Source organism: Brienomyrus brachyistius, chromosome 21, assembly GCF_023856365.1.
Source record: "Brienomyrus brachyistius isolate T26 chromosome 21, BBRACH_0.4, whole genome shotgun sequence".
Taxonomy (NCBI): Eukaryota; Metazoa; Chordata; class Actinopteri; order Osteoglossiformes; family Mormyridae; genus Brienomyrus; species Brienomyrus brachyistius.
The window spans coordinates 959,660-982,264 of record NC_064553.1 but is presented as its reverse complement, the minus strand read 5'-3'; the positions used below and the strand labels follow the sequence as shown (position 1 = coordinate 982,264).

The window sequence follows — 22,605 nt, the reverse complement described above, 5'->3', positions numbered from 1 at the left end:
AGATAAAATTGCTTAAACCAAGGCCTCTGAACATCAGAAAACCGGAGGGCTGCCAGGAGAAGGGAGGGTGAGGCAGTGAGAGGTGAGGTTAGCTTCTGTGACCGAGCGTCTGAAAGCCCAGGAGGCAGAACACTTAACTCCCCTGAAGGGAACGCCCCCCAAGAGACTTCCCGAGAGAGAGGAGGGAGAGTTACACGGGAAACATGAACGCAAAGGGCACCCAGGTCATGAGTATCAGGTACCCAGGCAAAGTGCCCTGACAGCAGGTACCCAGGCAGAGCAATTTGATGGCAGGTACCCGGGCAGAGGGGTCTGACAGAAGGTACCCAGGCAGAGAGACCTGATGGCAGGTACCCAGGCAGAGGGGTCTGACAGAAGGTACCCGGGCAAAGAGACCTGATGGCAGGTACCCGGGCAGAGGGGTCTGACAGAAGGTACCCAGGCAGAGAGATCTGATGGCAGGTACCCGGGCAGAGGGGTCTGACAGACGGTACCCAGGCAGAGAGACCTGATGGCAGGTACCCGGGCAGTGGGGTCTGACAGAAGGTACCCAGGCAGAGAGATCTGATGGCAGGTACCCGGGCAGAGGGGTCTGACAGAAGGTACCCAGGCAGAGAGACCTGATGGCAGGTACCCGGGCAGAGGGGTCTGACAGACGGTACCCAGGCAGAGGGGTCTGACAGACGGTACCCAGGCAGAGAGATCTGATGACAGGTACCCAGGCAGTGGGGTCTGACAGCAGCAGGTACCTGGGCAGAGGGGTCTGACAAATGCAGGCACTGGGGCAGAGGGGTCTGACAACGGCAGGCTGACTCATTCTCTGGCTGTCATCATCCTTCTATTCTAATCTCTTCTTGCTGTCCCATCCTATGCGGTAAGAGGGGCTGGGTCACTCCATTACTTTAATTGGCGCCCGGTGATGTCATCTATTAAAGCCCCCGGCACCCTGGCGCTAGGCAAAACATCAGCTCATGGATGACATCATCCCCTAAACTGTGGGTACTGAGCGTCCTGTAGAGGGTGTCATCCTGTGCTGCCCCCGCTCTCATATCCGATGTGCGGCAGCTCCATGCTTCAGGATCTACTATTAGAAGTTCAGCCTTTCATGGGAACAGAGTCACCTCACAGCCCCACTGAAGCCACTTTTCGTCGGGAGGATTTGTAAGGAAAAATGACAGAGAGACATCTCAGTATAGCAGTCAGAAATGGCCTGATCTGCCTGCACACTCTTTTTACAGCATTTACAGGGACGCAGATTTCTGCCGCAAACCCGGCGCTTACTGGAAGCATTTTTAAAGATGGATTAATGAGGAACTTTAATTAGTGCAGCTGAATCCAGTTCATTTCAAGCTGCTTGTATTCCAGACCAGCTCTGGGGTTCCTTTAGAGCCCTGAGATATGAGTAACACATTCTCTAATGTACGGAAAGTGAACACGCCAACCAGATGGCCACACCTACAGTTTGGCCACACCCACCACAGTGTCACACCCATTGCATGGCTAACCCCACAGCATGGCCACACTCATAAGAGTTATACAACTTACGGAAAAATGGGCAGAAAGAAAAATGATTGGTTCAGAGAGATAACCAATCAGACTGTAGAGGAGGTAGGTCCAAGCAACTAGTGGAGGCAGGACCAACCAATCATATGTCTTGATGCTGAATGGCGCTCAGCCTGTTTGCAGTCAGCCCCCATTGCTAGGCAGGCTCGGGAGCTGTGGGTGAATAAGCATTGTTGATATGGTGCTGCCTGTCCATTCAACAGCCTGGATCCAGGCAGGACTGCCCACTTGACAGACTCCATAGCCCAGTGGACACTGCAAGAGGTCCTGTTCCATTTTTAGCGTTGATTTTTTAGTTTATGGAGAGTGATTGATTGTCTGACTGCTTTAATTTGGAATTATATTACTGAGGGCCTCCCCTTGTGTTCAGACAGAGAAATGCTCTGCTGTGCAGGGAGCAGTCTGCCCCTCAGCACTCGGCCTGGGGGCAGCTCATGAAGGGAACCTTTGTTCGGCTGAATTTGTTTCCAGTACTGCGAAATACTCCAGGCACACATGTGCGTGTCACTCTCTCTATGGAGTGGAAAGTCAAGGAAAGGCGGCGTGGTGGAGTATGAATGCTGGGGGGAGGCCACCCCATGCAGGAATGAATGGAGGGATGACAGAGGAATAGCAAGAGAGTGCAGAGGTCTGTCTGTGCTTCCTGCCGTCAGGCTCAGGTCTGTCTGTGCTTCCTGCCGTCAGGCTCAGGTCTGTCTGTGCTTCCTGCCGTCAGGCTCAGGTCTGTCTGTGCTTCCTGTCTTCAGGCTTAGGTCTGTCTGTGCTTCCTGCCGTCAGGCTTAGGTCTGTCTGTGCTTCCTGCCGTCAGGCTTAGGTTTGTCTGTGCTTCCTGCCGTCAGGCTTAGGTCTGTCTGTACTTCCTGTCTTCAGGCTTAGGTCTGTCTGTGCTTCCTGCCGTCAGGCTTAGGTTTGTCTGTACTTCCTGCCGTCAGGCTTAGGTCTGTCTGTGCTTCCTGTCTTCAGGCTTAGGTCTGTCTGTGCTTCCTGCCGTCAGGCTTAGGTCTGTCTGTACTTCCTGCTGTCAGGCTTAGGTCTGTCTGTGCTTCCTGCCGTCAGGCTTAGGTCTGTCTGTACTTCCTGCCGTCAGGCTTAGGTCTGTCTGTGCTTCCTGCCGTCAGGCTTAGATCTGTCTGTGCTTCCTGCCGTCAGGCTTAGGTTTGTCTGTACTTCCTGCCGTCAGGCTTAGGCCTGTCTGTGCTTCCTGCCGTCAGGCTTAGGCCTGTCTGTGCTTCCTGCCGTCAGGCTTAGGTCTGTCTGTGCTTCCTGCCGTCAGGCTTAGGCCTCTCTGTGCTTCCTGCCGTCAGGCTTAGGTCTGTCTGTGCTTCCTGCCGTCAGGCTTAGGCCTCTCTGTACTTCCTGCCGTCAGGCTTAGGTCTGTCTGTGCTTCCTGCCGTCAGGCTTAGGTCTGTCTGTGCTTCCTGCCGTCAGGCTTAGGTCTGTCTGTGCTTCCTGCCGTCAGGCTTAGGTCTGTCTATGCTTCCTGCCGTCAGGCTTAGGCCTCTCTGTACTTCCTGCCGTCAGGCTTAGGTCTGTCTGTGCTTCCTGCCGTCAGGCTTAGGTCTGTCTGTGCTTCCTGCCGTCAGGCTTAGGCCAACTGTATTTCTCTGTAATCTTTCTGCACAGCGTCTCTCCCCTAAATACTCCTGATTTCTTGAGTCAGCCTGTGAGCGGTAAGATACTCATAGTCTGGGGAACGTGAGGGTGGGATTTGACAGCTGAACCCCCCCCGCCCCATTCTGAATGTATCCCTGGTGGATGGAACTGACACTCTGCTGGTGCTGTGCTGGATCCAGGCCCGCCAGCCTCACGTCAGCCCAGATGGGAGCCCGTGTCACAGTCAGGCAGCATGCGTCTGTGAGCAAGGGTGATGTGATTCCTGCCCCCCTTCCCCCACAGGATCATCCGGGGGGGGGGGGGGGTGCCAGGCTTGAGAAGGCGCCTGTCATCCTGACCTTCGCTGCTACTGCTGTCCACAGCTCAGACTCAAGCTGCTGAAGCTCTTAAGTTTGTTTGGATGATGGTGTGGGATACGCAAAGGATACTGTATAGGGTCTACACAGACAGACAATCAGAAAGACACACAGATACACTCACAGATATACACACAAACACTCACAGACACACTCACAGATACACTCACAGATATACACACAGACACTCACAGACACACTCACAGATACACTCACAAATACACACACAGATACACTCAGACAATCATAAAGACACATTGATGCACATACAGATATACACACATACAATCATGAAAGGCACGCATATACAGACAGACACACACACACATAGACCCACACACACAAACAAATAGACAGACACACAGACACCCTCACTGATACTAACACATAGATACCCACAGATACACACATAGACATACACAGATATCAATGGCACTATAGGCTGAGATACAATCATTAAGTGTGCTTTGTTTCTTAATGGGACCCCCCCACCACGGCAGTATACATTGCTGGATCAATAAACTCACTGCTGAGTGGGAAATCTAATGAAGCTCTCTGCTTTCCCTGCCCCCCCCAAGCCTGGATCCATGGGGACCCGAGGAAGGTTGTGTTCCCCACAGACAGCTACGGCCAGTTCTGCGGACAAAAGGGCACCAGCAATGCGTGAGTATCCCTGCTGCTTCCACCACCACATCCCCCCCACAAGCCCCCCGGCCATCGCGCCAGGAGGGCTGCACGATCACAGAGTGCTCGGCCAGCTCTGCCTCGCGCTGCTGGCTTGAGCACGGCACCGGGAGCGTCCTCAGTGCCTGACAGCAAATGCCAGTCATTTCCCACAGCATCATCACCGTACTTCCAATACACTTCAACTGTGCCTCCGTATTCAAAGGGGTTTCCAGAAGAAGCTGGAACCTCTGCTTCTCCTTCACCTCCACATCGAGCTGGTGAGGATGGTGAGCTTAATGAGGGGGTGGCTGATTTAAGGTAATCGCTGGGGGCTTTGGGATGAGCGGCCATTTCAGAGGAGCTCTGCTGTCTACCTACAGATCTCACCAGAAGACTAACATAGTATCACCCAAAGAGTTGCTAAGCTTCAGCCAGAATTATGAAGCTTCCTCGGGACAAAGTGCTGTGCTTCACATCATCCTGCTCTTAGTTCTTCAGCTAAATCCAGCTTTTTAAAAATGGCGATCAGTGAATTCAGCCCATGCACAGGAAGTTGTAATCTTCATGTTAAAGTAGGAAATAAAACTAATGTTTAACTTTATGGGACAATGACATGTTCCAACTGTCAAGATGGATGCTCCTTCTTGAAAGAATGAAGATGTGCTGTGCAGGTTGAATTTAGAGCGGTCGTGTCGCTGCACACACACACACACACACACACATGCTTGTAATTATATCTTTGTGGGGACTCTCCATTCATTTCTATGGGGAAAACTCTAATCCCAACATAACAATCTTAACCCCTACCCAGCCCTAACCTTAACCTTAAGTAACCAGACATTTTCGTTTTTTTACTGCAGTCACAGATTTTTTTTGTTAGAAAATTGAATTTTCCTTTGTGGGGGGGCAAAAAATGGTCCCCACTACGTCAAAGTAACAGGTTTTAATCACATTGCCAGGACATTCAGTCCCCACAATGTAACATACATCTGACCCACATATACATTCACACAGACACACACACACACTATTCCCATTTAGGATAATTACTTTAAGAAGAATCCCATTGTAGAGATGGGTGCCTCATCCTCGTTTATTAATTGAACTTGTGTTGCTGTTCCCTTAAGCACAGAGACACCAGAACAGCTCGGCACTGATCCATTCCCTGAGCAGCTTCCACTACTTCATGCCCATGACCTACGAGTCTGGAGCAGCAGAAGCAGATCAGCGTCTGTAGGGTGTCCCATTCACGGGATTTATCATCAGTGCCAGGACAGGACCGCTGCCAATCAGGGAACGGGTGTGGGATGCTGCCCGCTGCTAGGCAACGGCACACGGGCCTGTCCCTGTGGCTGGTCCAGCGCGGCCCCACGCCCTGACACCATCACAGACACACACGTGTCCATGAAGCATGAGCCTCCGCCAGCCTGCAGTCGCTGTGCTGTTCGGCCTGTGACGATGGGGAACAGCTGCTCTGTCTTCTACGCTAATTGTGCTCTTGTTGCGAATTCCTGTTCTAATCCCAGCAAGAGCCCGATGCCTCATTAACACGTTTGTGAGCCGCCTTTGTAAACGGCGTTCCGTCTCCTGAGGGCGCTCCTTCAGCTTTCCAGAGCTGAGCCTCCATGTAAGAGTGCTAATTCCGATTCATATAGGAGCACGCTCCGTTTAATATTATGGGCTGTGTGGCTATGACTCAGCACCAGGGCCAAACTGTCCCCACCTGCGCCTGCACTCCCGTATTTACTATAGTAAAGATTGCTCTGTCTGAGTGGTGAATATTCTGCTTGGGAATGCAGTCCTGACTTCGGAATAATAGATCGGAGCCTGTCGGAGTCAGAATTGACGTTCAGCATCGGCATGCCAGTCAGACAGGCATGTGGACTCAGACACGTCGCGCTTTGGATGCGGCTGTCGGAATCAATGCAGCCAAAGGGCAGCGTCTGTCAGCTCGATAAGCTCCACACCCCCCCCCTCCATGGACTAAGCAGCCCAGCCGTACCAGGATCCTCTGGAGTAAAGTTCTGACCCGTGCTGCGACCCCCTTGGCCCAGTTCTGCTCATAGTTGTAAGTGCTGCAATCCTCTGACTGCAGAAATGGCAAGTCGGCTGCTTTATGTGAGCGTGGAAATGGCAATGCAGCCGGTTTTCTGTGAGTGCGGAAGCGGCAATGCGGCCGGTTTTCTGTGAGTGCGGAAGCGGCAATGCGGCCGGTTTTCTGTGAGTGCGGAAGCGGCAATGCGGCCGGTTTTCTGTGAGTGCGGAAGCGGCAATGCGGCCGGTTTTCTGTGAGTGCGGAAGCGGCAATGCGGCCGGTTTTCTGTGAGTGCGGAAGCGGCAATGCGGCCGGTTTTCTGTGAGTACGGAAGCGGCAATGCGGCCGGCTTTCTGTGAGTGCGGAAGCGGCAATGCGGCCAGTTTTCTGTGAGTGTGGAAATGCAGCCAGTTTTCTGTGAGTGCAGAAGCGGCAATGCAGCCGGCTTTCTGTGAGTGCAGAAATGCGGCCGGCTTTCTGTGAGTGCGGAAATGCGGCCGGCTTTCTGTGAGTGCGGAAATGCGGCCGACTTTCTGTGAGTGCGGAAATGGCTCTGTGTTCCCCCAGTAGCATCATAAATCTAATTCTAGAGAAGCAGGTTCTTTACGAGAAAAGGGGGCTCAGATGACAGCATCCTCATCTTCATGTTTCCTTCAATGAACAAAGTAGCTGAACAAGCAGCACACTGTGCAAACAATGCAAAGGTTGTAGGTTCAAACCTCATGGAGTGAACATAAATTGTAATCCTTCTCCCTAATGTAAGTTTCTTTGGCTAAAAGTAACAGATTGAATAAAATATATTGGCTGTTTTCTGCTCTTTACTGCCACCTATTGGTAAGACAGGATATAGCGAGTACTCACCTAAGTGTTGTATTACGCCAGTCGCTGCAGCCGACTGATTGCTTTTTCTCTGACTTACAGAAAGAAAGCCATACTGTTTTATTTCAACATCCTCAAATGCGCCAGTCCGGCTGTCCTGATGAACCTGCAGTGCCCAACGACTCAGGTGAGGCTGTCGCTGGATTGGCTGGTAAGGCCATGGGCTCCGTCCCACCTCACCATGTCCCCCATCTGCAGCTCTGCGTGCCCAGATGCCCAGACAGGTTTGCCACGTACTCGGAGATGCAGTACCACTACCGGTCTAACAGGAGCCTCTGGGAGTATTACAGACAGTTCTGCAAGCCTGGCTTTGACAACCCACACAAGGTACGATGTCCGCGCTGGGCGCTGGTCTCCTTCACCAAGTGCTGCTTCTCTACAGCCAATGCTGTGGCATGTGGATTAAGCCTGGTCTGTGCGACATTCCTATTCATTAAAGGATTCTGTCGTTTGCCAAAACAGCCCAGAAGCACTTCTCTCATCAAAGTGACGCTGCTTTCCTGCTATGCTCATTGCCACCTGATTCCCATTCAATGTGGTAAATATTAAATTGCAGCTGAAATTCTCCTGCCTACCCCCCGGGATAACCCCCCCCAGCTCACCCCCTCTGAAGATGCTGCCCTGGGAGGTTGTGTTGACCGGCTGTGGGTTTGAGAGCAGGCAGCCGCAGGCCTCAGCGATCCGACGTCTTGCTGTCCTGGCAGAGGCCTAGGGCCTTGTCGCACTGCAGCTGTTTACTGATGTCATTCTATCGCAACCAAATCCAAGAATTGCTGAAAATATTCCCAGACCAGGGGTGTGGGAGGTGACAGGGTGATGGGGGGGCAAGGGGTGGGGGGCGTGGGAGGTGACAGGGTGACAGGATGACTGGGGGATGGGGGGCGGGGGGCATGGCTGGTGCTGTCGTCAGCAGCGTCGGCGGAGGGCGGGCAGCTGACTCAGCAGAACGCAGTCTGGCGTGTGAGAACAGGAAACAGCAGCCAGAGAGGCCCCACCCCCGGCATGCCCCCAGGCTGCCCCCCCTCCAGCATGCCCCCAGGCATCATGTCTGCCTTGGGGTCCTGACTTCACTGAGGGGCCGCGTGGGTATGTTGGCCTTGACCCCATGCAGCAGAGACATGGCAGCAGGGCGGGGGGTGAGTTTGACAGGAGCGAGCCCTCAGCCCCCGCTCTGGGCTGACGTCCGGCTGGCTTTGCCATGACAGGTGGAGGCGAAGGTGCGGGGCGGCGTCTCTCTCTGAGACGGAGACTCCAGCTCTTGCCGGTTCGGCCGGCCTCTCTCTGAAGCCCGGTTCAGCCGCTGCCTTCTTCTATTTCAGGCAGTCGCTCAGGTCCTGAGAGACGAGGACTGTCCCTCCATGATAGTGCCAAGCCGGCCCTGTAAGTAAATGTTTGTGTGCGTGTGTGTGTGTGTGTGCGTGTGTGTGTGTGCGTGTGTGCGTGTGGATTCAGACACCAAATGGCCCCTACAATGTAATAGAAACTTGTTTTTTGGACATTGTGACCATTTTTCAGGTTCCCACAAAGGTCTGTGAATGTAATCAAAAATTCTTTGTTAGACTTTAAATGAAATCTGTTACGTTTGCTGTGGTGTCTTTAGCAGCGTAACGCTCGCTGTCCATGTGGGTGTGGGATGTGTGTGTTCGTCACCATGCATCTGTGTGGCACCTCACGCACACGGGCTGTGCCACCAGTGCCCGCTGTTGATCTCCCCCCGGTCTCCCCCCCCCTGTTTCCTGCCCCAGTCCTCCAACGCTGTTTCCCCGACTTCATCACCCGGAACGGCACACTCACCGTGGCCAACCGCACCTCCTTCAGGGATGTTCTGGGGAAGAAGAGGAACGTCACTGAGCTCAGGGACGCCGCCAAGTCAGTCTCTGCCCCCCTTGAGTCCGCCTGACCCCCATCCGCCATGCTCCACCCCCTGACTCCTACATCCCTTTGACCCCCTTTGATCCACCATACAAAGTCTGTTTCCCTGTTGCCCACAGTGGCATCACTGGCCTTCTGCATGCCAAGGAAGTCGGCATGAAGATCTTTGAGGACTTCGCCAACTCCTGGTACTGGATTGTGATGTAAGTGTCTGTGGGCACCTGCAGGGGAAAGCAGCCTTTTGACCCAAATGCTTGTATGTTGGGTTCGATATGGCAGAAGACATGGGCAGTGACATGAATGGAGGCCATCGAGCAGAGGGGGCCGCTCTCTCTGCCGTAAAGAAGCTGCCATTAACATCGCTTCACATGCAGACGTCAGAGCTGCCCCGAGCTCTCGCTGCCGCACACGTGTGTGTCCCTGGTTACTCGGCATTCTCACCGCGTGTGCGTCCGTATGTCTTCACAGCGGCTTGGTGCTGGCCATGCTGGTCAGCCTGACCTTCATCCTTCTCCTGAGGTTCACTGCTGGCTTCCTCTTCTGGTTCACCATCTTTGGGGTCATCGCTGTGGTGGGATATGGTCAGTGTGTGTGGGACCGTGAGCTTCATGCTGGTGGAGAGCCTGGGGTACAGCCTGCGTATCAGCCCGCGTCCTCCTGAATGCGTCTCCGTGTCTCTCACCCCACGCCTTTCCTGATCAGGTATCTGGCACTGTTACTGGGAGTTCATCACGCTGAGGGTGAAGCCGAACAGTGACGTCTCGGACATCGGCTTCCAGACCGAGCTGCATATCTACCTGCAGCTCAGCCAGACCTGGCTGCTCTTCAGTAAGTTCCTCTGTCTGTCACTGGACAGGATCCCCCCAACCTGACCTGTCAGCTCCTGGGCAGTGACCCTTAGTTATCAATTCAGAAAATCCCAAGAGAAAAACTCGGCATTTGATACAAGGGCTTTGCTTTGAGCCTTAAAATCGTGATCCTTACAGTGTGAGGCTGGAAGTGGGGATGCGCGTTCTTCCTTAGAGCACCGGCATGACTCACCGCTGCCACACACGCTCACATCTACATGCATTAGCATCCGTGTGCCGGCCAGCCGCTCGCATGACGCCCATGACAGGGTCACGGAGCGCATCACGGCGACGTCACGGCCTCTGCGTACGTAACGGCGAGCAAGGCACTGGCTGGCATGCGCATGTCGCCGTGACAGCGCCCCCGTCTGGCTGACACGCTCCTTTGCGCTTGCAGTGATCTCGCTGTCCGCCATCGAGGCCGTCATCATCCTGGTACTGGTGTTCCTGAGGAACAGGGTGCGAATCGCAATCGCACTGCTCAAGGAGGGCAGCAAGTAAGTGAGTGTGGCCCGCCGGTGCCCCCTAGAGGCGTCTCCTGGAGGTGTAGTGTGTTACTCTATGTTTACAGTGTCATTTCTGCTCAGACCTCTTTGTATAGTACATTTGGTTATTTTGCTGTAGTAATTCAGGCACTCTGCTCAAAGGCATTACAAACTCGAAACATTCCGATGAAATGTCATCACCCCCGACAAGCGCAGCACCGGCCAGTGTGTCTTGTGGGATGTCAGTGGTATCCCGGGACAACGGCTATGGCATGGTATGGCTGACTATGTGCCACTGTGTTCCTGCCCAGGGCCATCGGCTGCATCAAGTCTAGCATCTTCTACCCCGTAGTCACCTTCCTGCTCCTGGCCGTCTGCACCTCCTACTGGGCTGTGACAGCAGTGCATCCTCTCAGCCGCGCAGTGTGGAGCGCCGCCGTCTTTCATGGGCCGGGGGGGGGGGCGAAGGGGGCTCCGTCCTAACCCAGGGATTTCAGCTGTGCTGTGTTGAGTCACCAATGGTGACAGCTCATCGTTATTTTTACGGATGATCGTGTGAGGTGTCCGTGATCCATCCTGGCCAGTTTATGCACTGGTCTTTTGGGGTCCTAGCCAATTTGGCTTCAGGCATCTCTCTGGACAGCCGTATCCCCCAGCGGGAGCAGCCAGGCCATCTGTTCTGCTGGGCCTCAAGTACATTTAGTCGCAAATGATTAAGTGGCTGAAAAACTGTTTTGTGTGAGGCTGAGGAAAGTGTCTGGGCTGCCATAGTGAAAAAGGGAGAAAAAAAACTTAAATGTCAGTTATTACATAAAAGTGTGGAGGATTGTGGCAAGGTGGTTGTATTTACACAGGTTGGCCAGCAGATGGTGCAAAGCCCCTTCACTTTTATGAAACCGTCAGAAACAAACGCAGAACAATCGAACTGTGATGTCATGCTATTTTAAAAGGAGGGGCAGCTCACAGAGCAATGCAGCCCCAGGGTCCATGCGTGGCTGCTCACCTTTAGATGCTGCCTGTCGTGTTGTTATACTCACCTGCTCGGCTTCTCCGATCCCCTTTGACGTTCGCGCAGCAGGCGCAGTGCATCCTGCAGCTCAGCCTGCCCACAGGCTTCCTTAACTGGCTCCCATCTCAGCTTCTTAGCCTCCTCGGGAGATGCCATCTACAAAGTGATGCCCTCACAGCCCAACTGCATGTACGCCAACATGACCTGTAACCCCGAGGTGAGCCGCTCTTACTGTCTGTGTTCTGATTGGTCAAAGTTACCCGTGGAACGCTCTGTGGTCACGCTCACCCAAAATAAAAACACTGACAGACCTTTGAGAGTTTAGAAATGCCCGGAAGTATGGCATTACTTCAAAATGGCCTTTGTTTAGACTGAAAAGAATAAAAAGTTTAATTTAGAGTTTAATCATATCTTAGAGGTTACGTTACATAACATTAAATGTCTCTTTCCTTGGGTGTCTCGTTCAGACCTTCAACAAGACCAACGTGAGCAGGGTGTGTGCAGGCGCCCAGTGCACCTTCGCTTTCTACGGCGGCGAGGGCCTCTACCATCGCTACATCTTCGTGCTGCAGCTCTGCAATCTGCTCGTCTTCCTGTGGCTGATCAACTTCAGCATTGCACTGGGCCAGTGCACACTGGCCGGGGCCTTCGCCTCCTACTACTGGGCTCTGAAGAAGCCGACGGATATCCCCCCCTGTCCGCTGTTCACCGCGTTCAGCAGAGCTGTACGGTGAGCCGCGGTGCACTCTGCATTATCGCGATGCAGCTACGCTTCAGAGAAACACCTCGCTTCATTAACTGACATCTCACAGCCCCTCCATCCTGGAGCAGAGAGCCAGCAGAGCCTGGATTTCTTCTCTCCCTGCTGCCTGTGTACATGTGCTTTGTTTTAGATAGCTTTATGAGAAGGGAATCTTGCAGGTGCTCTGCTGCCCTCTGCTGTCGGTTTTGGGTGAGTGCAGAAGCACTCTCGCTGTCTTAAGCTCACAATTACTGTCCAGCCAGCTGGAAGGTTTGGTTGGCATCTCCTGAGTCCTAGAACCACTGTAACTGTTGTATGTTTGACCCACACAGGTACCACACGGGATCCCTGGCCTTCGGCTCCCTAATCCTCGCCGTGGTGCAGCTCATCCGAATCGTCCTCGAGTACCTGGACCACAACCTGAAAGGTGACCCGGTGTCTTTGCGATTCTGCCATCTGTGACATAAGAGGCACCAGCCTGCCAGGGGTCCCAGAGGCCCCGGCTGACCGCAGCAGGACACCAGCTCCTCACTCCCCCCCTGTGGTACCACTGACTGCTTTCCTCTCTGCAGGTGCTCAGAATATGTTCTCCCGCTTTCTGCTCCGCTGCCTCAAGTGCTGCTTCTGGTGCCTGGAGCGCGTCATCAAGTTCATGAACCGAAACGCCTACATCATGGTGAGCTGTGACTGCTGCCATCTGGTGGACAGAAGGTGCTATGGGGCTCTAAGAACCAAATCAGCACCATATCCAAAGGTTTTAAAGTCTCCTCGCTGGGACCATGTCTTGCAGATTGCTATATACGGGAAGAACTTCTGCACATCAGCCACAGAGGCCTTCTTCCTGCTGATGAGGAACGTGGTGAGGTAAGACCCTCCCAAGCCCAGGCCGTGTGAGGCACAGCGATCGCATGGAGCTCTCTCTCACTGGGCTGTGTGCCGTCGGCAGGGTGGCCGTGCTGGATAAGGTGACAGACTTCCTGCTCTTCCTGGGGAAGGTGCTCATCGCTGGCAGCGTGGGTGAGTGCCACTCAGCGGTGGTGCTTATCGGTACTCCCCCTGCTGGCCACGGTCATTCACTACATGAACAGAGCTTGATCTGAGCACTAAAAGCAGCGAAAGGGGTGGGGGGTTTGCACACACGTTCTAGCGCCTGCTGACTGCTGTGCGTCTTACCCCCCAGGCGTCCTGGCTTTCTTCTTCTTCACACACAAAATCCCCATCATCCAGGGGGAGGTGCCACCACTCAATTACTACTGGGTGCCACTGCTGGTAAGCAAACCAGGGCCGGGAGGGATTCTGGGAAAGCCAGCGGCTGTGGTGCGGCCCCCTTCCATAGGGGCAGAGCATCATGGCCGCCATGAGCTGGGTCTAACCGAGCGATGTGCGTTTTTGGCAGACTGTGATCCTGGGCTCGTACCTCATCGCTCACGGCTTCTTCAGCGTCTATGGCATGTGTGTGGACACACTCTTCCTCTGCTTCTGTAAGTCTGCTGCCCCTCCACACACCCCCACTTCACAGGCCCAGAGAACCACTAACTCCTTCTCCCCACCCAAGGTGAGGATCTGGAGAGGAACGACGGAACGCCCGCCAAGCCCTTCCTCATGTCCCCGAGCCTGCACAGGATTCTGGGAAAAAGCGAGCAGAGTCCTAAGGCGGCCCGGGGATGAGCACCCCCCAGCAGTGGGGACAGACTGCTCCCGGTAGCTTTGTCACCCTAGCATGCTTTAACAGGCCCTGGCTGGGCTCCCTGTGCTCTCCCAGGGGCCAGACATGCAGCGAGCAGGCGAGGTCCACCGAGCTCGCCGGCAGGAAGCAGAGTGCTCCTCTCACTCTTTACCGTCTAAGGAGCAGACCACTTGGCTTTCCTTCGACACCGCATCTCCTCCTGCTCACTGCTGCTTCCCCTCCCTATCAAACGGGTTGTCATTGGTGTGATGGACGGTCGGCGTCCGCCTGTCCCTTGGTGCCCGTCCTGCGGAGCCTGACACTATCGGGGCCAGTATGAGGCACGAAGCTCAGCCTGTTTGCGTCTGACTGCCAGCCCCAGCAAACATTTTTACTCTACAGGGCAGAAATGATGACTCATAGGTTTGAGGATGATCAGTTCAGACGTGACCGCGATGAACACCCCCCAGTGGTGACAGTGTGCAGTCACCAACCCATGTTTACCAGAATGCCATGTCTTCTGGCTGTCAGTATTGTTTTTTTTTAAGCATTTAATACAAGGGCTGATTACAGTAAAGTGCCCCCTCCCCCCTCAAACAGGGTTCCTCACAGACTGACACCAGCTCCACGCTTCTCTCCCCCGGCCAGTTGGTGTCACGAGCCACACGCCAAAACAAACCCGTCGGCCAACGAGGGCAGCATGTTACCCCCCCCCCCCACTGCACCCCGCTCAGCCACTGGCTTCCTACACCACCACTGCATAGCACTCCGGCCCCCAGGAGGACAGACACCTGGCCAGGAAACCTGCAGCTGTCGATGTGCCTAGTCCAGCAGACCGTGATGAACAACCTTTTAGAAGAGTTTAAGAGGATGCAAAAGCCATTCTTTGGATTTTTTTTTTTTTTTTTTTTTTTTTAAACAGGGCTGTAGTCAAGTGCTACCTTTTTTACAATTCTAATATACTTGTTTTTGTAATTTGGGGAGGGGTATTTAATGTCTTTGTAATGGAAGTTTTTGTAAACCAGTCAATGAAAACATTTTCTAAATAAAACTATGAAATTCAAGTCACAGCTTAACTGCTCATATCTGGTTTTTCCCTCCATGAGTGATACTGGGAGGGGTGAACTCGCCAAATTTGAGAACCCCCCCTCAGCATCATCTGAAACGTGGCCAGCAAGCACGAGCTGTAGTACCCTACACCTGCCTCCAGAGGGAGCCTTTGCATCTAGCAGTTGACATCTTGGGTCAGCAGTCACCCCCTGCTACATGTTCCGCCTGCGGGAGCCGATGGCCTGAGGGGGGCCCTTGGGACAGAATGGCAGAGTCCTCTGCAGCGCTGCAGGGACACTTGGAGGCACCGGAGGAAGTTGAGCAGAACAGCTATAGGGCCATGAGGCTCTGAACATGCAGGATCAAAATGCACGTCTGCGCCATTCTGAAGGGAAGCGCACAGCCATGCAATTCTACAACTTTCCTAATTGGAGAAAGGCGGCAAAATCCAGTAACTGCAACTACTATGGGTCTTGGGCAGCTTCACATTTAAATCATGATCTCCTCATCTTGGACATGCTGGGAACAGCAAATCCGCCCCCACGGGGCACTCAGCCTTGACAAACCAACCCCCCCCCATATTCAAAGCCAGAGAGACAAGACCAGGAGGTCCACTTCTGCAACCGTTTTATTTTAAAACAAAGTGCTGTGTCACATACACAAAATAAGTTAAATACCATGAATTTACTCACCAATAGATATTCAAAAAAAAAAAAAAAAATGGTTTTACAACAACCTCGTTTAACACTGAATTATTTTCCCTCCTGTGAGGGTGGGGGCACCTCCTTCTGCCCCTGGCCTCGGGTTTGAGTGGCAGGTCTCACTGTGCTGCAGACACAGTTGTGACCCGCGTGTGGAGCCCGGTCACAGATCCACACCCCGGGAAGCTCAGGCGTGACTGACAGGGAGCTGCGTCATGGAGTGAGACAGTAGGGGCTGGAATACCACTGCCGGAGAGTGAACTGTGGGGAGAGGCGAGGCACCCCAGGGAAGGGAAGCAGAGTGTGAGCCAGTGAGGGAGCCAGCAGCTGTGTGGTGCATGCATGCACACCCACACTCCGTTGTGGGGACTCCATTTCTATAGAAAAACCCTAATCCCAATGAGATCCCTAACCCAGCTCTAACCTCAAGGTTAGAATGACAATTTTGGTATTTTCACTTTGATTAGTCAGATTTCTATAAAACGGAAAAAAAAAATCATAAAAAAATTAAAAAAAAAGTTTAAAAATCACATTGTGGGAACCAGTTATTCCCACAACACAATATCTACACATAACCCTCCCACCCAAGGCCTTAAGATGTCCTCTGAACGCAAAGCACTCCGTGGCGTTCATAAAAACTAAACTTTACCAGGAGCCACCCAACTCTGGTACGGCACACAGGAAGTGGGGGCCTCTTACCATCCACATAGGAATGCAGCGCGGTGAGCATGGGCCCGTCCGCCGGCCCGAAGGTGGAGAAATGCAGCTCGTCCATCAGCGGCGGAGACAGGCGGGATGGCAGCGAGGACACTGGGGCAGCAGACGCGTGGCTGGGGCTGACGTGCTTCTTGTGACGAGCGCGGCAGTTCTGGAACCAAACCTGTGGGGGGGGGAGGAGGGGCATCCTGTGAGGCTGTCAGGAGAAAAAAAAAAAAAAAAACCCACAACCCTGAAAAATTGTTCCTGGCATGAGGACAATGTCTCCTTCCCCAATGGGGGATTCCAGTGTCCAAGCCACCCCAGGCACTGCAGGATGCAACCTTATCCTCAGTCCCTTAATCTTCATGCGAAGAACGTTAATGCAGGGAGACCCCTTCCCAGGTAAGGACGGGCCACGCAGACAGACGCACAAACAGCAGCGCCCCCCCATGACGACAGCACTCATCCCGGGTCCAGGCTGGGCCGACCTGAATGACACGCCGGCTCAGGCCCGTCCGCTCCGCCAGCTTCTGCAGCGTCTGGGCGTCGGGGTTGTTGTCCTGCGCAAACTGCGTCTGCATCACCTGGAAAGCAGCAGAGCAGCGCGGGTCACGGCAAAGAGCAGCAGCATTGATCAGGCTCTCGGCAGATGGCCACGCCCCCACACCTGCAGCTGGTCGGCGCTGAAGCTGGTGCGTGCTCGTTTAGCCGGCCTGGGCTGCTTCGCTTCCTGCTCTGACGGCACTGCACCATCTACATTTATACCACCTCCTGTAGAGGATGGGGAGGGGGGCCAGCGTGTCAAAGCCAGTCATCAGGACATATCCCTTCTCTGGGCAGCCATTAGCCATCAAGGCCGTTACATACCATGTGTAAAATGCAGTGTGGTGATGCGAGCCCCAGTTCAGACATTACTGGACGAGGCCAGATGGGCAGACGCTCTCCACAGCCTGTTCAGCGACTCACCGGTCTCCACGGCCCGCTTCAGATTGTCCAGCATGCAGTCGTAGTGCACACGGCACAGGACCCGCTCCTCCACCAGGGCAAACTCCTCCCCCGTGGAGAGCTGCCGCTTGCAGGAGAAGCAGGCGAAGCACGCCAGGTGGTAGACGTTGCCCTTGGCCCTGCGCACCCAGTCCGTGGAGTGGATGTTCCGGCCGCAGCGGGCACACCGCGTCCCGTATCTTCTGTAAAGAGATAAGGGCAGCGAGTCACACTGTTGGCAAGGGGGGAGGACTCCCAAAAAGCAGGTGGCAACGCAACTGGTTGGCAAGAGAGAGACCACACCCAAGACCCCACTCAGGATGGGGGGGGGCTTTCTAATAACTCTTTTGGTTTTGTACATGTGCCAAACATGCTGAAGGGGGAGCTGATTCAACGAGGAACAGGCAGAGATTAGTTTAACAGCTGCTGGTCTAGTGTGCAGGTCACAGCAGTTAAGGTAAGCAGGTGCCCCCCCACCACTGCTAATGCATGGTCTAATACTGGACTATCAAATATCTAAATTTGCACTGAAAAACGGCTCATGAAGTTTAGCACGTTAAAATCAGACAATATTTAAAAAACAAAAAAAAACACACGTGCCTAGGCATTTTCATTCACGGGAATTACCTGAAGTAGTCAAGTTTGCAAAACACCTCCTTCTCCTTAATGTAGCAGCTGGCGTGTCGCCCCAGAGAAATGCGACAGACGCTGCAAGAGAGGCATCTCACATGCCAGCACAAGTCGTTAACCTGAGCGGAAAAAAAAAATTAAAAAGCAAAAGCGTGTTGCAGCGACGGGAAGGTTGCGAAAACGCCTCCCAAACGCTTTCGGAAATTCCCAATGCAACCGACAGTGAAAAGCGCCGACAGGCAAAGCCGCATTCGCATTTCAGTACTTGATGGGAAATGAAAGAGGGCGAAAAGGTACCTTGAGCAGATACTTGTCGACAATGTCCAAGCCGCAGCTGGTGCAGACGGCTTTGGCGTGCAGGGCGGCCGCGGCCATGCTTCGCGGCGACGCGCACGGCGACAGGGAGGAGGACAGGGAGCAGGAGTCCTCTTCGAAAAGGTCCTCGGCCGTGCTCTGGGGAGCAGATGCGAGGCTCAGGTCAATCTGAATACCCGACATCAGCTGGGGGACACGAAACATGCGAAGCATTTGTGGAGGCCTGACGTGCAAACAGGACGCCGAGGTGAGAAACGTACCGGCCGCGTCCCAGCTAGGCAGCGGCGGCGCGTCAGATCGACTTTACCCGGCTATGGAATAAAAAGAAACTAAAGCAGTTCTACCTGTTCAGCATCTCCTCTGCTTCTCCTACATCTTCCAAAAGAGTCAGTCGCTGCCCCTTCGCAGTCTTCAGCCATAGCGGTAAACTGGGGGGGAGAGGAGCGTGAGAGCGCAGCGGAGCGGGAGTCGGCACCGGCACCGGCGGCGCTTTTTAACCTCCTGGCAGCCCATAAATATCCACTTACCTTTTCACCATGACAACCCCGGCGATGATTAAGATGTCATTTAGAAAGCCCCTGCTTACAAAAAAACACGCCGCTTAGCCCCACGTTATTATTGCCTAAGACCAAGATAAGTTCTCGGTACCTAGGACGTCTCAGACAAACGCTTTACTCGCCAAAATATCAATTTCTGCTGTCAATCAAAAGTTCCGGGTCTGGGAGAAACGAATCGATTCGTTTAATCACAGCAATTAAACGCGCTAGACGCAGACTGCATTTGAACAGGGGGGACGCGGAAGGTTAAGTGCCTTATTAAAGCGTTGGAGTGCTAATTAGGGGATTTAACAGGCCTGGTGCTCCTGCCCGGGAAGAGCGAGAGGCGGCAATATGAAAGCAGGAAAAAGGGGAAACGCACGTATACACACACACACACACATACACACACACATCACAGATGACTGATAATTTTGAAGTAAAGGGATTCATGCTTTGCAGAGTTACGTGCGCGTGAAGTGCGACCGTCCCGGCGAAGCGCTCAGCATGCAGACAACCCCTGAAAGTGTCATGCAATCCCCTGAGGAATAAGAAACTAAAAGCTCCATTTTATTTGGAATGGCAGTTCTGATTAGCGAGTGGCTAAGCTGGGACTCACACTGAATTTCGGCTTCATTTGCCCGAATGCAGCGCCAGTTCCCAGTAACGTCCATAGCGCGGACTGATGGCACTTACCGTGTCACTCGAAATTGACTTTAACCCATTTCCTTTATCCTTCCCTTTACTGCATACAAGTATCTGTTCGCCTTTCCAATACATGGTACTTATGGTCGATAGTAAGACATGGAAGAGACATGCCGGGACCTCTGAAGGAAGATGCCTGAAATCCTGAGCGAAGCCGTGAAGATCCACGTAGAAGATGCTCACTCCTTCAGTCCCATGACAGAGTTTGCCCCGATCCTATGATCTACCTCAAACTTTTGTTTTCCTGAGGGTGGACCTCGCCCTCCGCGCCTTTCCTGCGGCCCCCTTGGCCGCACCCCCTTGCCTGTCATACATGCCTTTCAGATGTGCCGGCTTGTTGCGTGAGGTACCTGCGAAAATGCCGCAGTAGTGCCCGGCCAGAGGGGCCGAGCTGGCCGGCCGCTGAAAAGGAAGCATTTCAAACTGGCCGCGAATCATCATCAGAAGAAAGTGAGGAGAGTTAAACATGTAGATGGATATAAAACAGGGCGTCGCACAGCCGCCGCTGATATTTAATTCTTCCCCATTAAGACTAACCTGCGGCATCTGGATTTGGGGCTGACAGCTCAGCCTTATTACCAACCAGCCGCATTTGCTTAGCGGTGCCTCGGCGCACTATTGGGAAGATTTGACTAGGAAATCCAATAAAGTATGAGATCGTCTTTGTCATATTAACAAACCGCAGCTTTACCGCTGAACTTCATTATAAGTTAGTGTGTTATGGCAGCGATTGAAAGCCTGGCGCTTTGACCCTAGTCGTCTTTTGGTCGTTTTTACAAAATGCATTTTCAATTCGTATAAATAAGGAAAACGGCATAGCATCGTGTAATTAAATGTCTGTTAATTTGTATTTGTATAATTTGTGCGTTATATACATATTTGTCTATATTATACATACTGTATTATATGTATATAGGCTACACAAATATCTTTACTTTTAAGTTGTGAACCATTTTAGTTCATTTTGATTTTAACGCGCGCTTTAAACTTTTAGATTTTAATTCAAAACGATGGATTGTATTTTTAAGTAAATTCTGAAATTTACTGTAAGTTTTATGAACTGTTTAAAATGTAATTGAAATGTTGAACATTTTTGCCAATAAAATCTGTTCTATGAAAATTGAACTGTAAGGCTGATCATTTCTTGTATAATATTGAAAGGAATATTTTGGATGATCGCTAAAGTTTTAGATCGTCTGAGAAATAAAACGGAGACAAATAAAAATGAAAAGCAGTAGTTGTCTGTGATTTTACTATGGCTAAAATATAGCGTAAAATAAATTAATATTAGGGCTTCGCGCGTGTTTTTGCATATATTAGATACTATGACATATTTGCAGTATTCTCTAATTTCTCTTAATTTCTCCAAGACACATAATAGCATAAAACGTGACATAAATTTACACCATTGTCTCTGTTACAAATGGAAACTATTGTTAACATAGGTATGCATATAATAATAATTATTATTATTATTTGTTGTTGTTTAAGCGCGTATAACCATATATAACCGATACTGTGGAAAATAAAAGTTTAAAAATAATGTAATTTTTTCCATTAACAAAATGACGGGTGACTGCTCACGCCACGTTGATTTCGGAAATATACTGGATGGACCGTTATTTAAAGCTGGCGTCGCGCGCCGGCTTCCTCGCTCGACTGCACGACCCTCGGCCGTCGTTTTCCGTCCCTCAGTTTTAACCCGCGCCCCATATTCACCAAAATTTGTTTGCAGAATGTACCATTAAAATAAAATGATTTTATTTTTCGCAACACCAGTATTACCTGAATAAAATGAATACATTGTTCAGTGTTTAGTGTATTTTTTTTACCTTTATCTTTCGTGTTTTATAGCCTATATTTATGAAAAGTCAGACGTTCACACGGTTTGTTAAAGATGGTGGCCATTATTCAGGAATATTGAATGACACTAATTTTAAGCTGGAATTGTAACTGATTCAAGTTCGATAACAAATGCAAATTGTAGGTATAATAATTGACACTTTAGGCCTACATGCCAGAAAATTTAAATGGCACTAAATCTCGTCTTCCGCAAATAGTGTTAAATTTAAAGCTAATAGCTGATTATCGTATGCCGGTCTAATTTTTTTAATTATCATGCCTTGGTTTTTATATAGTGAACGTACAGGATAATCGATTAATGCTGTAGTTTAAATCAACCACTTTTGGAACGTGTTGCTTAAATGAACACAATGTCATTGATTTACACGTTTCAGTAGTTACAGATTACCCTGCCAGTTTTTGGCACTTTTGAATCAACATTTGTGCGAAATTCCGTTAATGTCAAATACGGTTTATTTACAATGCAGTCAAAATACAGAGGAAATACGTGTATCCGACAGCCATCCAAGTCTCGGACATGCATTTGGTAGCTGCATTAAAAAGTTAAGCATTAAAAAGGCCCTAAATGCGGCTTGGGGACGGAGAAGCACGGAGGTCTGGAGCCGGATGGAGGTCTGGAGCAGCACGTAGGTTTTTCGCGTCAAACACTTCCAGCACTTGGCTCACGTTTCCGCCGTGTGGAGCTCCTTGACAGGCCGGCGGCAGAAGTACTCCCCAGACTCCTGCCTTTCGGCACATTTCCTTCGGTGGCACTGAAAGAAATAGTTCATTATGAAAATACCACTTATTAAAATATGAACATATATTTATCTTGATAAGAAAGGCTCTGATAGCTTATTATTCTTCAGCACTAGTATCAATCAGTGTTTTTTATCCCTACAACGCCTAACTAATTTCCCACGGCTTGTAGGACTATTTTGCACCTTAGTTAGATTATAGGGCTGCGCAGTCTTCCATGAATGATTTCAAGAGACGTTAATTATTTCCTTTTACATGCAGATACATCCAGTAGACTTTGTTACATCGCTCCAGAAGGTAGAGGAGACTTCAGCTTCGTGAGCCATACCAGCGCCGCTCACTCGGTCGGTCACCCCGTGCCCTGCTCACACAAACTTAGTGGCTGGGGACCCTGCCTGTGCTGCCCCCTACAGGTCGGATGCACTATAGTTGCAGTTCAATGAGCGGGATATATGCACAAGTTCACACGAATAGACTCTTTGTGAGTCGGCCAGGTGAATGGAAAATGCCAAGTTTCCTTACAAGATCACCGTACTTTTATGTATATTTGTGTGTCTTCTTGCAGATATTTGGGTTTAGAGCTCAATGAGATCATAGGGGCTTCTCTGGCACCCTGATGCGGCTGACCCAAGGGTCACTCTGAAGGTTC

General features: G+C 51.6%; 2 protein-coding genes and 2 long non-coding RNA genes across 8 annotated transcripts in view; 2 read left to right on the top strand and 2 right to left on the bottom strand.

The window, feature by feature from the left end:
* The window catches only part of slc44a5a (solute carrier family 44 member 5a), a 51,626-nt gene extending 36,216 nt beyond the window's left edge, over positions 1 to 15,410 (top strand). The window contains exons 4-22 of the mRNA XM_048989707.1: positions 4,112 to 4,196; positions 7,156 to 7,240; positions 7,312 to 7,440; positions 8,433 to 8,493; positions 8,859 to 8,982; positions 9,105 to 9,188; positions 9,454 to 9,566; positions 9,688 to 9,813; positions 10,231 to 10,330; positions 10,630 to 10,722; positions 11,457 to 11,544; positions 11,795 to 12,057; positions 12,402 to 12,496; positions 12,642 to 12,745; positions 12,860 to 12,933; positions 13,016 to 13,086; positions 13,250 to 13,338; positions 13,466 to 13,550; positions 13,625 to 15,410. Of these exons, the coding sequence (XP_048845664.1) occupies positions 4,112 to 4,196; positions 7,156 to 7,240; positions 7,312 to 7,440; positions 8,433 to 8,493; positions 8,859 to 8,982; positions 9,105 to 9,188; positions 9,454 to 9,566; positions 9,688 to 9,813; positions 10,231 to 10,330; positions 10,630 to 10,722; positions 11,457 to 11,544; positions 11,795 to 12,057; positions 12,402 to 12,496; positions 12,642 to 12,745; positions 12,860 to 12,933; positions 13,016 to 13,086; positions 13,250 to 13,338; positions 13,466 to 13,550; positions 13,625 to 13,737 (1,982 nt within the window). The 3' untranslated portion in view covers positions 13,738 to 15,410. The remainder of the gene's footprint in view (positions 1 to 4,111; positions 4,197 to 7,155; positions 7,241 to 7,311; positions 7,441 to 8,432; positions 8,494 to 8,858; positions 8,983 to 9,104; positions 9,189 to 9,453; positions 9,567 to 9,687; positions 9,814 to 10,230; positions 10,331 to 10,629; positions 10,723 to 11,456; positions 11,545 to 11,794; positions 12,058 to 12,401; positions 12,497 to 12,641; positions 12,746 to 12,859; positions 12,934 to 13,015; positions 13,087 to 13,249; positions 13,339 to 13,465; positions 13,551 to 13,624) is intronic.
* LOC125716893 (uncharacterized) lies at positions 2,946 to 3,476 on the top strand. Its single transcript, XR_007384428.1, has 3 exons — positions 2,946 to 3,028; positions 3,060 to 3,121; positions 3,153 to 3,476. It is a non-coding gene; the product is annotated as an uncharacterized LOC125716893 (long non-coding RNA).
* Positions 15,396 to 19,909, bottom strand: lhx8a (LIM homeobox 8a). 5 transcript variants are annotated; one of them, XM_048989709.1, is made up of 9 exons: positions 19,347 to 19,909; positions 18,459 to 18,542; positions 18,097 to 18,300; positions 17,797 to 17,918; positions 17,152 to 17,369; positions 16,853 to 16,956; positions 16,674 to 16,769; positions 16,186 to 16,366; positions 15,396 to 15,747 (listed from the first exon to the last, which is right to left on the bottom strand). In XM_048989709.1, the coding sequence occupies exons 1-9, from the start codon at positions 19,428 to 19,430 to the stop codon at positions 15,674 to 15,676; spliced, it is 1,167 nt and encodes a 388-aa protein (XP_048845666.1). In that variant the 5' UTR covers positions 19,431 to 19,909; the 3' UTR covers positions 15,396 to 15,673. The 5 variants fall into 5 exon arrangements, with proteins under 5 accessions (XP_048845666.1, XP_048845665.1, XP_048845668.1 ...); XM_048989708.1 differs by having other exon boundaries at positions 17,152 to 17,372; positions 19,347 to 19,906; XM_048989711.1 differs by having other exon boundaries at positions 17,152 to 17,372; positions 18,642 to 19,905.
* Positions 19,910 to 21,653: 1,744 nt separating this feature from the next.
* LOC125716423 (uncharacterized) lies at positions 21,654 to 22,309 on the bottom strand. Its single transcript, XR_007384330.1, has 2 exons — positions 22,142 to 22,309; positions 21,654 to 21,970 (listed from the first exon to the last, which is right to left on the bottom strand). It is a non-coding gene; the product is annotated as an uncharacterized LOC125716423 (long non-coding RNA).
* Positions 22,310 to 22,605: the final 296 nt, after the last annotated feature.

Coding starts and splice junctions, on each gene's coding strand:
- lhx8a (XM_048989708.1), bottom strand. CDS start 19,430: ATGTATTGGAAAGGCGAACAGATACTTGTATGCAGTAAAGGGAAGGAT. Junction 17,373..17,796: donor TGCAAACTTGACTACTTCAG/GTAATTCCCGTG, acceptor ATCTCTTTACAG/AAGATACGGGACGCGGTGTG. Junction 15,748..16,185: donor GCTGCATTCCTATGTGGATG/GTAAGAGGCCCC, acceptor CTCTCCCCACAG/TTCACTCTCCGGCAGTGGTA.